Raw genomic sequence first — 13555 nt, 5'->3', positions numbered from 1 at the left:
TGCTGTAGTGTTCTATGTTCTATGTTCTAGTAGGTTAATCAGTGCATCAGAGACTGAGGGAAGACCTGACAGGTTTATAAAATTATGAGATGCATAGATAAGGTAGACAGTCAGAACCTTTCTCCCATGGTAGAAATGTCAAAAACTAGAGGGCATAGCTTTAAGGTGAGAGGGGGAAGCTTTAAAGGAGATTTATGAGGAGTGTTTTTTTACACAGAGAGTGGTGGGTGCCTGGAACGCACCGCCAGGGCAGTAGTAGAAGCAGGTAAGACAGTGGCTTTTAGATAAGCACATGGATATGCAGGAAATGGAGGGATATGGACAATGTGCAGGCAGAAGGGATTAGTTTAAATTGGCATCATGCTCGACACGGACATGTGGCCGAATGGCCTGTTCCTGTGCTGTACTGTTCCGTGTTCAATGTTCTTTTATGAACATGGAAACAATGGGCTGAATGTCTGAAATCAGTGCCAGAAATTTCTGTGTCATGATTCAACAATTTTATTTTCTTCAAGCTACACAGTTAACTTCTAGTATCAGGGGAACAGTTTTGTAAATTCAGTTTAATAATTAGCAGTGATGGGCTTCTGGTTTCTGGACCTCTCACATCTGGTACCTGAACCCTTAAGTTAACTCACCTATCTCAGGTAAGTACGAAGATTATATTGATACTCCTCAGCTATCTTAAGTTGACACCTGGTTCTGCTTTTCTTCAATTCTAACATTTTTGTCTTTCTATTCAAATTTCTACATCACAAAAACCAGCCTCCCCTCCATTGACCCTGTCTGCACTTCCTGCTGCCTTGGGAAAGCAGCCCACATAATCAAAGACTCCTCCCACCCCGGTCGTTCTCTCTTCTATCACCTCCTGTTGGGCAGAATATACAAAAGCCTGAAAGCACAAACTACCAGACTCAAGGACATCTTGAATGGACTCTTGAATGGACTTCTCATAAGGTAAAAGATGAACTCCTGAACTCTTGATCTCCCAATCTACTTCACTGTGGCCCTTGCACTTTATTTCTCCACCTGCACTATACCTTCTCTGTAACTACAAAGCTAAATTCTGCATTCTTTTTTCTTTCTACTACCTTGATGTAATTATGTATGGCATGAACTGTCTGGATGCACACAAAAAACAATTCCAATTCCAAAACAAAAGCTTTTCACTATATCCTGGTACACGTGACAATAATAAACCAACATCAATACTAATACCTATCTCTCCAACTGCCCTCAACTCTCAAACATCTCTGCGCTCTTCCAGTTCTGATGTCTAGCACTAGTTGGGGTGATGGGGGAGGAAGTCTAGAGGCTAAGGGGGTGAAGGTCAGGTAAAACAGAGTTTAGGTCAGATGAAGGCCAAGTAGTGTCAAAGGTTCAGGAAGCAAGGGATCAACTGATTAAAAAAATATGGAAATATAAAGACTCAGTACACGTTATCAAACAAAAACTACGTAAGGAATTATGAAAGGTAAATTATTGATTGAGTAGGGCACATGCATTGATGTAGTGGAATTGGGCTCAAAAGCTTTCTTTTGAAGATCTGATAAAAATCAAATCCAGTGGTGAATCTCCAGTGCAACCATATCCTTCCTATAGCGTGGCAGCCAGAATTGCACACAATACGATGTGTGGTCTTACCATGTTTTGTGAGGTTTCAACATGACATCCTGACTCTTTTATTCTATGCCTCAGAATACTTAGTTTTGCTTCTCTTCTTTCCCTTGAATTTTTCAGTCTTCTCAACTAGGAAGTCAAAGGGGGAGTTATAGAGTCATTCAGCTTGGAAACAGACCCTTTGGCCAATCGTGTCTGTGTTGACCATTAATCACCCATTACACTGAACCCATTTTGTTCTTCCCACATTCCCGTCAACTGTCCCCACATTCTACCACTCACCTACAAACTAGGGGCAAATTACTGCGGCCAATTAACCTACCAACCTGCATCTCTTTGAGATGGGTGAAATCAGAGCATGCGGAGGAAGTCCATGCAGTCACGGGGAGAATGTGTAATCTCCACAAAGACAGCACGGGAGGTCAGAATTGAACCCGGTTGTTGGAACTCAAGGCAGTAACTCTATTAGCTACACCATTGTGTCACCCTGTGATGTTTAAACCAGAGAGCGCTGTTGATGAGCATCAGTTTTAAAGTTCTTTATTTATGGTTCTTAGTCTTCTTCCTCCCCTCCCTTGTGAGAGGGCACATTTGAAAGCAGCAATCAGGACGGGCTTGAGACATTCAGATCAAAAGAGTGAGCTGGTTATGATTACCACATGAATCCAGACAGTCCCTTACCAAGTAATGGCGGCAACCAATTCACGTTGGCTTCACAGTGGGAGTCCAGGAAGGTCAACACTTCACCTTTGGCCACTGAAGCTCCAAGTAACCTGGTTCGGATCAGACCTTCTCTCTTTTTGGTGCGTATGATCCTCACTTTTGGAAATCTAGCCATGTACTCCTCTAAACGTTCTTTCAAGTGCTCTGGAGAGAAAAATAAAAGAAATACTAGAACCCTTTTGGCAAGGATTTTGTTCAATGTCTGAGTGTGCAGTTGGTCAGAATGGAAGAGTGCATTGGTGGCTGTGTATCCTGTGGCCAGTGACTAACCTCCTGACAACCACAAACATTCTCCACCTTCTAACAAAGCACAGGGCATGAATGTGATTGAATACTCTCTGCATGCTTGGATGAGTACAGCTCCAGTAACACTCAACACCATCCAGGGCAATAAGCCATCTTGATTGGCATCCCAGCCACTACCCTTCATGATTATCTCCTTTGTCACATTGGAATTGAAATTGGTTTATTATTGTCACATGTATCAAGATACAGTGAAAAACTTTGTTTTGCATGGCATCCAGACAAATCATTCCATACACATGAGAAAAACAATAACAGAATGCAGAATATAGTTTTATAGTTAAGGTTACAGGGAAAGTGCAAAACAGGTAGAACATGAGGTGCAAGGGCCAATGCAAGGTATATTGTAAGGGTAAAGTTAATTTTTAACATAAAGGATCTGTTCAAGAGTCTTATAACAGCGGGATAGCCTTGTGCCTGGTGGTGAATGTTTTTCTGTATCTTTTGTGCAATGGGAGAGGGGAGAAGAGAGAATGTCCGGGGTGGGTGGGGTCGTTGATTATGTTGGCTGCTTTTCCAAGGCAGTGAGAAGTGTAGACAGAGTCCATGGAGGGGAGGCTGGTTTCTGTGATGTGCTGAGCTGTGTCCACAACTCTCTGCAGTTTATTGTGGTCTCGGGCAGAGCAGTTGCCATACCAAGCTGTGATGCATCCAGATAGAATGCTTTCTCTGGTGCATTTATAAAAATTGGTGAGGGTCAATGGGAACATACCAAATTTCCTTAGCCTTCTTGAGGAAATAGAGGCGCTGGGTGGGGGGGGCAGGGAGTTGGCCATTTAAAACTGAGGTGTGTCGGGACTTTTCACAGTGGGCAGTGAATCTCTGGAATTATCTACCCTGGAGCACTGTGGAGGCTAGATCCCTGGTGACATTTAAAGAGGAAGTAGATACATTTATGAAACATCAGGGAATTGACATGGGGAACTGGTGCAGAAGCAGAGATGAGGCCTGGGGCAGATCAGCAAAGATTAGTTTGAATGGTGGACCAGGCTTCAGCACCTGTGTGGCCTACTCCTGCTCCTCTATCCTGATGGTCTTATGTCACTAGTACACCATGGTTATAGTGTGTATCATCTCCAAAATGAACTCCAGTGTCTTTTCAAGGCTTCTCCAACAGCACCTGCCAAACCAGTGACCTTTACCGTCAAGAAATAGGTAGCAAGTACATGGGAACGCCATCAACTGTATGTTCTCCTCCAAGTTACATGCTATATCACATTCCTTCATCATTGCTGGGTTTAAGTTCTGGAACTCCCTCCCCTATAGCACTGCAATGATTCAGGAGAGTGGTTACCATCTTCGCAAGCCCATATTGGGAGGATGGGAGGGGCAATAAATGTCAGTAGTGTAGCGGTTAGCGTAACGCTTTACAGTGCCAGCGACCCGGGTACAAATCCGGCCGCTGTCTGTAAGGAGTTTGTACGTTCTCCCCATGTCTGTGTGGGTTTCCTCCCACATTCCAAAGACGTATGGGTTAGGAAGTTGTGGGCATGCTATGTTGACACTGGAAGCGTGGCGATACTTGTGGGCTGCCCCCAGAACACTCTACGCAAAAGATGCATTTCACTGTGTGTTTCGATGTACATGTGACTAATAAAGATATCTTATCTTATCTATCTTATCTTAAATGAATCAAAGAAGCATAATGATATGAGCAAATAACTGGACTCTTTTAGCATATATTTGTAGCTGCATTTTCTCTTCTCCTAACCTTCCAGACCTTTTGTCTGATGTCATTACCTTCTTCGGGCTTCTGTGAAGCTTGGCAACTGAATAATAACAACTATTGTTGGTATTCCAACCCAGACAGAGAGTGTCAGAGACCGCCCCACTGTCCATATCTAATGTTCACAGATAGACGACCTTTCAGCAGTAGTCAGTGTCCATCTCCCGCTCCCTAACCCAGGGGTTTAGGTGCAATGACAGAGCAGACAGTAGACTGAAACTTGCCCTGTGGTCTGTATCATGCACTCTCCACAATGCTTTCTTTGTTTCTACAGCCAACTGAGTTCACCCTATGTCGTAGAAAGAAACAGTGGAACACACTGCATACAGCAAACAGCCTCAATACCATAATTTCAAACAAACTCATCTCCAAACTTCTAGACCTAGGATTCAGCACTTCACTTTGCAACTGGATCCTTGACTTCCTGACCAACAGACTGCAATCAGTAAGGATAGGCAGCAACACCTCTTCCACGGTCATCCTCAACACTAGTGCCCTTCAAGGCTGTGTTCTCGGTCCCCTACTTTACTCCTTATACACTCACAACTGTGTCGCCAGATACTGGTCTAACTCCATTTACAAGTACACAGATGACACTATGGTAGTGGGCTGGATCTCAAATAACAACAAGGTGCAGTACAGGAAGGAGATAGAGAGCCTAGTGGCAAGGTGTCATTATAACAACCTTCCCTTCAATGTCAGCAAAACAAAAGAGTTGGTCATTGACTTCAGGATGCAGGGCTTAAGTATCAATGGTGCTGAGGTGGAGATGGTTGAGAGCTTCAAGTTCTTAGGTGTCAACATCACCAATAGCTTGTCCGGGTCCAACCACGTAGACACTATGGCCAAGAAAGCTCACCAGCACCTCTACTTCCTCAGAAGGCTAGGAAATTCGGCATGTCCTCATTGACCCTCACCAATTTTTATAGATGCACCATATAAAGCATCCTATCTGGACGCATCACAGTTTGGTATGGCAACTGCTCTGCCCGTGACTGCAAGGAGTTGCAGAGAGGTATGGACACAGCTCAGCACATCACAGAAACCAGCCTCCCCTCCATGGACTCTGTCGAAACTTCTCGCTGCCTCGGAGATGCAGCCAGCATCATCAAAGACCCCACCCACCCCGGATATTCTCTCTTCTCCCCCCTTCCACCAGGCAGAAAATACAAAAGCTTGAAAACACACGCCACCAGACTCAAGGACAGCTTCTATCCTGCTGTTATAAGACTCTTGAATGGACCTTGTATAATAAGATGAATTCTTGTCCTCACAATTTACCTCATCATGGCCCTTGTACCTTATTGTCTACCTGCACTGCACTTTCTCTGTAACTGGAACACTACATTCTGCTTTCTGTTATTGCTTTTCCCTTGTACTATCTCAAAGTACTATGTTTTAAAATGATCTGCATGGATGGCATGAAAAACTAAGTTTTCCACTGTATCTCGGTATATGTGACAATAATGAATCAATACTAATACCAAAGGTAGTGGGACCAGGTATCCCTGACTGTAATCCTGAAGACTTGTGTTCCTGAAGTGGCCTCCAGCCAAGTTGTTTCAGTTCAGTTACAACCTGTCAATATGGAAAATTGACCAGCTATGTCCTTTCTGCAAAAGGCAGGCCAAATCCAATCTGGCTGATAATCATCTGATCAGTCTACTTTCAATCACATCAAAGTGATGGAATCTGTCATTGACAGTGCCAACAAGTGGCAGTTACTCACCAGTAACCTTCTCACCCAGCTTACCTTCATCATGGCCTTGGTCCAAGCACAGACTGCAGCCAGATATTCATTGCCTGTGGCCTGAGCCTGTGAGCCCTGGCTCCAAAATTCAGTCCATTGCATTCAGTTGACTTTGGACATCAATTTGTACTAATGGCACTATCTCACACGTTATCAACTGAGTATGAATTTTAACACTTTGAACTCTAGTGGTGGGATAAGAACATCCTCTGACATCAAGTATACAGCCAAACATGGCAGCAAGGAGCCCTGGTGTAATTGAAGCCAATAAAACTACATTTGAGTTGGAATCATACCTATCACAAAGAAAGAAGCTGTGATTTAAAATGTTCAATCACAATGACATGGACATCAGTAGCAAAGGCAGCATCTATTGTCCATTTCTAATTTCCCCTTGAGAGGCTTCCTGGACTATTTCAGAGGATAGTAAAGATTCAACCAACGACGTGAATCTAAAGTCATCACTAGGCCAAACTCATTCTGGTAAGAATGACAGATTTCCTTCTCTGCAGGACACTAATGGACCAGTGGGCCTTTTAAAACAAACTTGTAGTTTTACGGTTATCATTAAAGAGACTATTATTGCAGATCTATTTAACTCCAAAGAGAGTTACACAGATCTGCATTAATAGGTTGGATTTAAACTCCATGGTCCTGAATCAGTTCAGGAATTTGGACACTAGGTTAGTAATTTAAACACTAAGCCACAATAATATTGCAATTGTTGGAGCCCAAAAATCTCAGCAGCTTCATTAATGACCTTCCATCCTTCACTGGGTCAAAAATGGGGATATTTTTTGAAGAATAGTCAGTGTTTGCAGTTCCCTTATACGATGAGATGAACTCTGACCTCACAATCTATCTTGTTGTGACCTTGCACCTTATTGTCTACCTGCACCGTACTTTCTCTGTAGCTGTGACACTTTAGTCTGTACTGTTATTGTTTTTACCTGTACTACATCAATGCACTCTGTACTAACTCAATGTAACTGCACTGTGTAATGAATTGATCTGTACGAATGGTATGCAAGACAAGTTTTTCACTGTACCTTGGCACAAGTGACGATAATAAACCAATACCAATATCAATACCATTTACCACTGCTGAAAAGCTATTCTGCTTCTGAAAGACTTTTCCTGGACATGCTTCATAAAATTCTGGTTAGGCCGTATCTGGAGTACTGCACTCAATTCTGGTCACTCCATTATAGGAAGGATGTGGAGGTTATGGAGAGAGTTACAAACCATCCTTACTTGGAAATATTTTGCTGTTCCTTCGCTGTCACTTGGGTTAACAGTTAGAGCTCTCTATCTGACAACACTGTGGGAGTACCTTCATGAGAAGGAGTGCAGTGCTTTAGGGAGTTAGGTCACCACCACCCTCCTAAGAACAGTTAGGGATGGACAATAAATCCTGACCTTGTCAACAATACCCACAACACTGTGAATGAATAGAAGATAAGCTCAGTCTGAATTAGAGAGACAGAGTCTAATAGAATCATTCAGCACGGTAACAAGCTCTTCGGCCCAACTGGTCCATGCCAGCCAAGATGCCCATCCAAGCTGGTCCCATTTGCCAGCCTTTGGTCCATCACCTTCTAAATCTTTCCTGTCAATGCACCTGTCAAACCGTTTTTTGACGGTTGTTATTGTAGCTGCCTCAACCACTTCCTCTGGCAGCTTGTTCCACATACACACCACCCTCTGTGCAAAAAAGTTGGCCCTCAAGTTCCCATTAAATTTTTCCCCTCTCAGCTTAAAGCTATGCCCTCTAGTTCTTGATTTCCCAACCCTGGGAAAAAAATTGTGCACATTCACCCTATCTATGCTCCTCATGATTTTATACAGCTCTATAATGTTACCTCTCAGTTTCCTACGTCCCGGGGCAAAAATCTTAGCCTGCCCAGCCTTCCCCTGAGTCCTGGCAACATCTTTGTAAACCTTTTCTGCACTCTTTCTAGTTTAATAACCTGTAGCAGGGTGTCCAGAACTGAACACAATACTCTAGGTGTGGCTTCACAGAACACTACAGCACAGTACAGGCCCTTCGGCCCACAATGTTGTGCTGACATTTTATCCTGCTCTAAGATCTATCTAACCCTTCCCTCCCACATCGCCCCCTATTTTTCTCTCATTCATGTGTCTATCTGAGAGTCTCTTAAATGTCCCTAAATGTATCTGCCCCCACAACCTCCGCAGGCAGTGTGTTCCACACACCCACCACTCTCAGTGTAAAAAACATCCCTGACATCCCCCTCATACCTTCCTCCAATGACAAAATTATGTCCCCTTGTGTTAGCCATTGTCACCCTGGGAAAAAGTCTGACTGCTCACTCGATCTATTCACAACTTCAACCTAACCTCCCAGCTTCTATACTCAATGCCCTGACTGATGAAGGCCAGTGTACCAAAAGCCTTCTTCACCATTGAAATGTTTTGCTGTTCCTTCACTGTCACTTGGGTCAGCAGTTGGAGCTCTCTGTCTGACAACACTGTGGGAGTGCAGTGCTTCTGGAAGGTAGGTCACCACCACCTTCCCAGGACAATTAAGGATGGCCAATAAATCCTGGCCTTGTCAAACAACACCCACATCACCGTGAATGAATAAAGGATAGGCTCAGTCTGAATTAAGTGGGTGTGATTTGAAGAAAGATCTTAGTCCCTTCCAAATCCGGGTCTATCTCAAAGTAAACAAGACCACTGAAGTGTTTTGAAGTGTAGGGGAGGTAGATGCCCATTGACAACAGCACGATAACAATCATACCTCTGTCTGTGATCCTGCAGTTCAATGAGAGGCCTCCAATGCACTTCTTCCAAAAATGCCATTTAGAGGCCAGGCAGGGTGTTGGTCTAACAACTCTGATTCACTGTTGGGGACTCTGTATCATCAGTTAATTACAACTAGGTTTGCATTACCTTGTTGCAGACCCTGGTAATTTGAAACAGCAACCACGCTGTCCATTTATATAGCATCTTTTAGTGTAGCAAAATATCTCAAGGCACAGGCATGTTATCAAACAAAAACGAACATTGAACCATATCAGGAGATCTTAGGAAATTTGACCAAACGCTTGATGAGAAAGGTAGGTGTTATTTTAAAGAAGGGAAAAAAAAAGATGTGGGGAAGCATTGAGGTTTATAGGAAGGAATTCCAGAGTTTAGGACCCAAGTAGATGAAGGCACTGTCACCAAAAGTGACATGGTTAAACTGAAGCAGAAAACAATGGGAAGGCTAAGTCCAGGGAGGAAAGGAAAGTGGGTGATGGCAGTCTCCTGAAAAAAATGCCTGACTTGTTGCAAGTTTTTAGAACTTCCATTAAAACTAGTTTCACCGGCAGAATTGAAATTGCAGAGCCCAGTGTGAATCGTCTGGATACAAGAGAGAAAGGAACAGAAAGTTCTGTCAATGTGATGGGATGGAAAGGGCAGGGAAGAAGATACATGCTGGCATTGATCTGGTGGGCCCTGAACCCTGAACCCTGATTCTGTGCTGTACCACCACTGTAATTCTATCTAATGCAATCTCTACTTCTCACATACTTGTACCTTTGAACCATCCTACTTGGCATTGCAAGAAAGTTTAAAAAAAATAGAGGAAGTATTATTAAATAGCTTTTAGAAACTACATTGTCAAAGCCCTTTAGCCATAACCGTGGGTCCCTTTGCAGTAAATTCGCTCCAGTTTACTTTTACAAGGAGGCTATTAAACATGAGGTGCGTTTAAGTGGCCATTAGTGCGTGATTAATGGGACCTACCAGAGAACACGAGTAAACTGGGAGTCGGATCTCTGCAATCATTGCTGCTAAAAACTAATTTTTCCATGCTGAAACTGCTGTCATTTTCCAACGTTATTTTTATCTCCAGTGCCATGCTCTCTGAACCTGTGTCCACTAATGCAGATACTTTTAACAATCATTCACTGGATGAAGACACTTTGCTCTGGGTCAAGAAATTTCTGCTCCTCTCAGATCTGAATGTCCAACCTCTTATTTTGATGCAGTGACCCCTGTTTCTAGACTCCCCAGCCAGGGGAAACATTATCCCTTCATTTACTCTGTTAAGTCCTGTATAAACATCGTATTTCTTGAAGGAAACCAGCTCTCATTCTTTCAAGCTCCATGGAGCGTAGACCCTGCTTAATCTCTCCTCTTGATATTAATCCTACTATATGTTATCAATCCTGTGCAAGACCACGCACTGGTCTTGAACAAGCACCAGTCCTCATTGGAGGATCTGTGGTGGAAAGGGTTAGCATTTCAAGTTCCTGGGTGTCAACATCTCAGAGGACCTATCCTGGGCCCAGCACATAGATGCAACCATGAAGAAGGTGCACCAGTACCTCTACTTTCTTAGAGGTTAAAGGATATTTGGCATGTCATTGAAGACGCTGACAAACTTCTACAGATGTACAGTGGAAAGCATTCCGACTGGTTGCATCACGGCCTGGTATGGAAACTCTAACGGACAGGCCAGCTCCGTCACAGATACAGCTCTCCCCACCATCGAGGACATCTTCAAGAGGCGATGTCTCAGGAAGACAACACCCATCAGCAGGGACCTTACATTCCGAGCCATGCCCTCTTCTCAAAGATGCCATCAGGCAGGGGGTACAGGAGCCTGAAGACCCACACCTCAAGGTTCTTCTCTACTGCCATCAGGTTTTTGAACTGACCTGAAAAACCCTAACACTACCATGGACTATATTTCTTTTTCTCCCTCTCAACTTGCACCAATGTCATTATGTTAATTTTGTCATGTAAGTTATGTATAATTTATGTTAATTTAAGTTTATGTTAACGTGTTTGTCATGTTTGTACTGTACTGTGCTGCTGCTGCAAAAAGCTAATTTTCATGGCATTTATACCCTGTGTATGTATGCCCATGACAATAAACTTGAACTTGAACCTGATGGCACTTTTGTTGAGTACAGTGCCATTCAAATGACCCAAAGAACAGAATAAAAGCTCCTTACAGTTTGACCCAGAATGCAGCATTATGATGTTGTTGCTTCAGTACACTGCAGTACCAAAAATGTGTTAACATCTCAGTGTTATTACATTAAGAGAATTCTGCATTCCCATTTCTCTTTGTATAACAAAATGTCTCCTGAAATCCCTGCTGGATTTATCAGGGACCATCTTACTGTTTTGGCCTCCCCTAATGTGGAAGCATCTTTTCAACATCCACCTTATGAAACCTTTTTGTGATCAGAAGTAATTTCTCAACCTCCTCTTTGGCAGAAAAAATCTCAGCCTTTTTTCGTCTTTGTGAATTGTTACAACTTCTCATTTCTGGTATTCTCACTCTAAATTTTTATTGTGCTATTTAGCAATAGCACAGCCACAACTGTACACAACAAGTATTGTCTAATCAAAGTTTTATAGAAGTTTAACATAACTTCTCTTCATCTCAATGTATTTCCCTGGAAATTATCCCGAGTGCTTGGCAGAATTTGTGCTACTTTTAAACATTGTCATACAGGCCCTTCGGTCCCCTGAGTCCATGCCTGACATCGAGTACCCATTTACACTAGTCCCACACTAATCACTAATTCTCCAATTTCAGGTAACCTGCTGCCCCTCTGTCCCTTTTCTCTCTCCTCCTGATCTACTCAGCATCTACAGGTTTTTTGATTTTTCAATGTGTCTGGTTGTGGTCGCCATATCTCAGAAAGGATGTGATTGTTCATTCGAGAAACCAGTGTGCTTGGGGAAGGATGTAGACCCAACAATGAAGGAACGGTAATATATTTCCAGATAGGATGTTGTGCAACAAACAATCTGCTGGAGGAACTCAGCGGGTCGAGCAGCATCTGCAGGAGGAAAGGAATTGCAGATGTTTCGGGTCAAAACCCTGCATCAGGACTCACTTGGAGGGGAAACTGCAAACTATGGTTTTCCCACACCCTTTCTGCCCTTGTCTTTATTAGTCACATGTACATTGAAACACACAGTGAAATGCAGCTTTTGCACAGAGTGTTCTGGGGGCAACCCGCAAGTGTCGCAACGCTTCCGACACCAACATAACATGCCCACAACTTCCTAACCCGTACATCTTTGGAATGTGGGAGGAAACTTGAGCACCTGGAGGAAACCCTTTCTTGGTTGTATTGGTATTGGTTATAGTAAGGGTAATGAGTAGATCTGTACAGAGCAGCTTGCAATAAGTTGCCACGCTCCGGCGCCATCTTGCTTTTATTGTGGATTTGTGGCCTTTATTGTGGCTAGAAGATGTGGGTTTGAGAGGTGCTGTCAGAGTAGACTGGTGAATTACCATCAGTGTATTTTGTACATGCTGCTGACTGCAGCCACAGTGTGTCATTAGTGTCGGGAGCAAATGTTTAGGGCAGTGAATGGATTTTGAATCAAGTGGGATATTTTCCCCTAGATGGTGTTGAGCTTTTTGATAGTTTTTTTTCTTTAACCCAACACAGACTTTCACCTTCAGCTAATGGACTGCTGTCAGAGTCAGGGGATATATTATAGCGAAAGCAATACTTCGCTATATGCATTGCTATTCCATTTCCAGGTCATTCTGTTTGTTTGTTACAATGGCTGCATTTTAAGTAAAGTCCAACATTTAAATTCCAAGGGAAACAATGAACAAAGGTAGTCAGATGTGGAAGTCAACACCCTTGTCAGGGACGCTGCAAAAATGTGCCTAATTGTTAATATAAAAGCAAAATCTATCATTGTATCTTTCTCGCAGTTGATTAAATAGGGTAATAAATCACATGCATGATACTCGCCAATGCAACACCCAGTCATCTGTCAGAATGGGAATCAGAGTGCAGAATGATAAATAAATAGTAATTGAGAAACAGGGGGTTTTACATCCTTGTCTACAGAGTGACAACTTATGATAAAGGGCTTTCTCTGGTATTGGCTCATAAGCAGGAGTTTGCAGCCCGAATTTTATACCAGCCGCAAGAGCAATAAGGACAGGAGTAGGTCACATGGTTCAGCTAGCCTGCTCTGCCGTTCAATAAACGGCTTCACAAACAGAGGCATTGAGAACAAATGCAGTAAAGTCATACTGAACCTTTATAAAAGGGCTACAGCTGGAATATTGTGCCTGGTTCTATTCACTGCATCTTAGGAAGGATGTGAAGGTTCATGAGAGGGTGCCGAGATTTACCAGAATGGTTCTGGGGAGGAGGGACTGGAACCACAAGGTTAGGGTGGAGACATTGGGGCAAAGGAGGTACAGAGGAGATTTGATAGACGCCAGCCTTACATAAGTTAGCTGAAGAGAATCTGTCCCCATTAGCTGATGGTGCGAAGAAAAACAGGTTTAAAGTTTTTGGGAAGAGCTAAGTGGGGCATATAAGGAAATAAAAATACATCAGTGTTAGTGATCTGGAACCTACTGCCCGTAAGGTGGCGGAAGTGGAGTTGATTTATGATTTCAAAAGGAAATAGATTGGTTGATC

At 43.1% G+C, this 13555-nt stretch overlaps 1 protein-coding gene across 2 annotated transcripts in view; it reads right to left on the bottom strand.

Annotated features, from left to right (window-relative positions):
- galntl6 (polypeptide N-acetylgalactosaminyltransferase like 6) overlaps positions 1-13555 on the bottom strand; it is a 1051879-nt gene that overhangs the window by 130319 nt on the left and 908005 nt on the right. For both annotated transcript variants that reach the window (XM_052019321.1, XM_052019322.1), the window contains exon 5: positions 2302-2487. In XM_052019321.1, the coding sequence (XP_051875281.1) occupies positions 2302-2487 (186 nt within the window). The remainder of the gene's footprint in view (positions 1-2301; positions 2488-13555) is intronic.

Source organism: Pristis pectinata, chromosome 7, assembly GCF_009764475.1.
Source record: "Pristis pectinata isolate sPriPec2 chromosome 7, sPriPec2.1.pri, whole genome shotgun sequence".
NCBI lineage: Eukaryota > Metazoa > Chordata > Chondrichthyes > Rhinopristiformes > Pristidae > Pristis > Pristis pectinata.
This window is presented reverse-complemented; position numbering and strand designations above follow the sequence as displayed.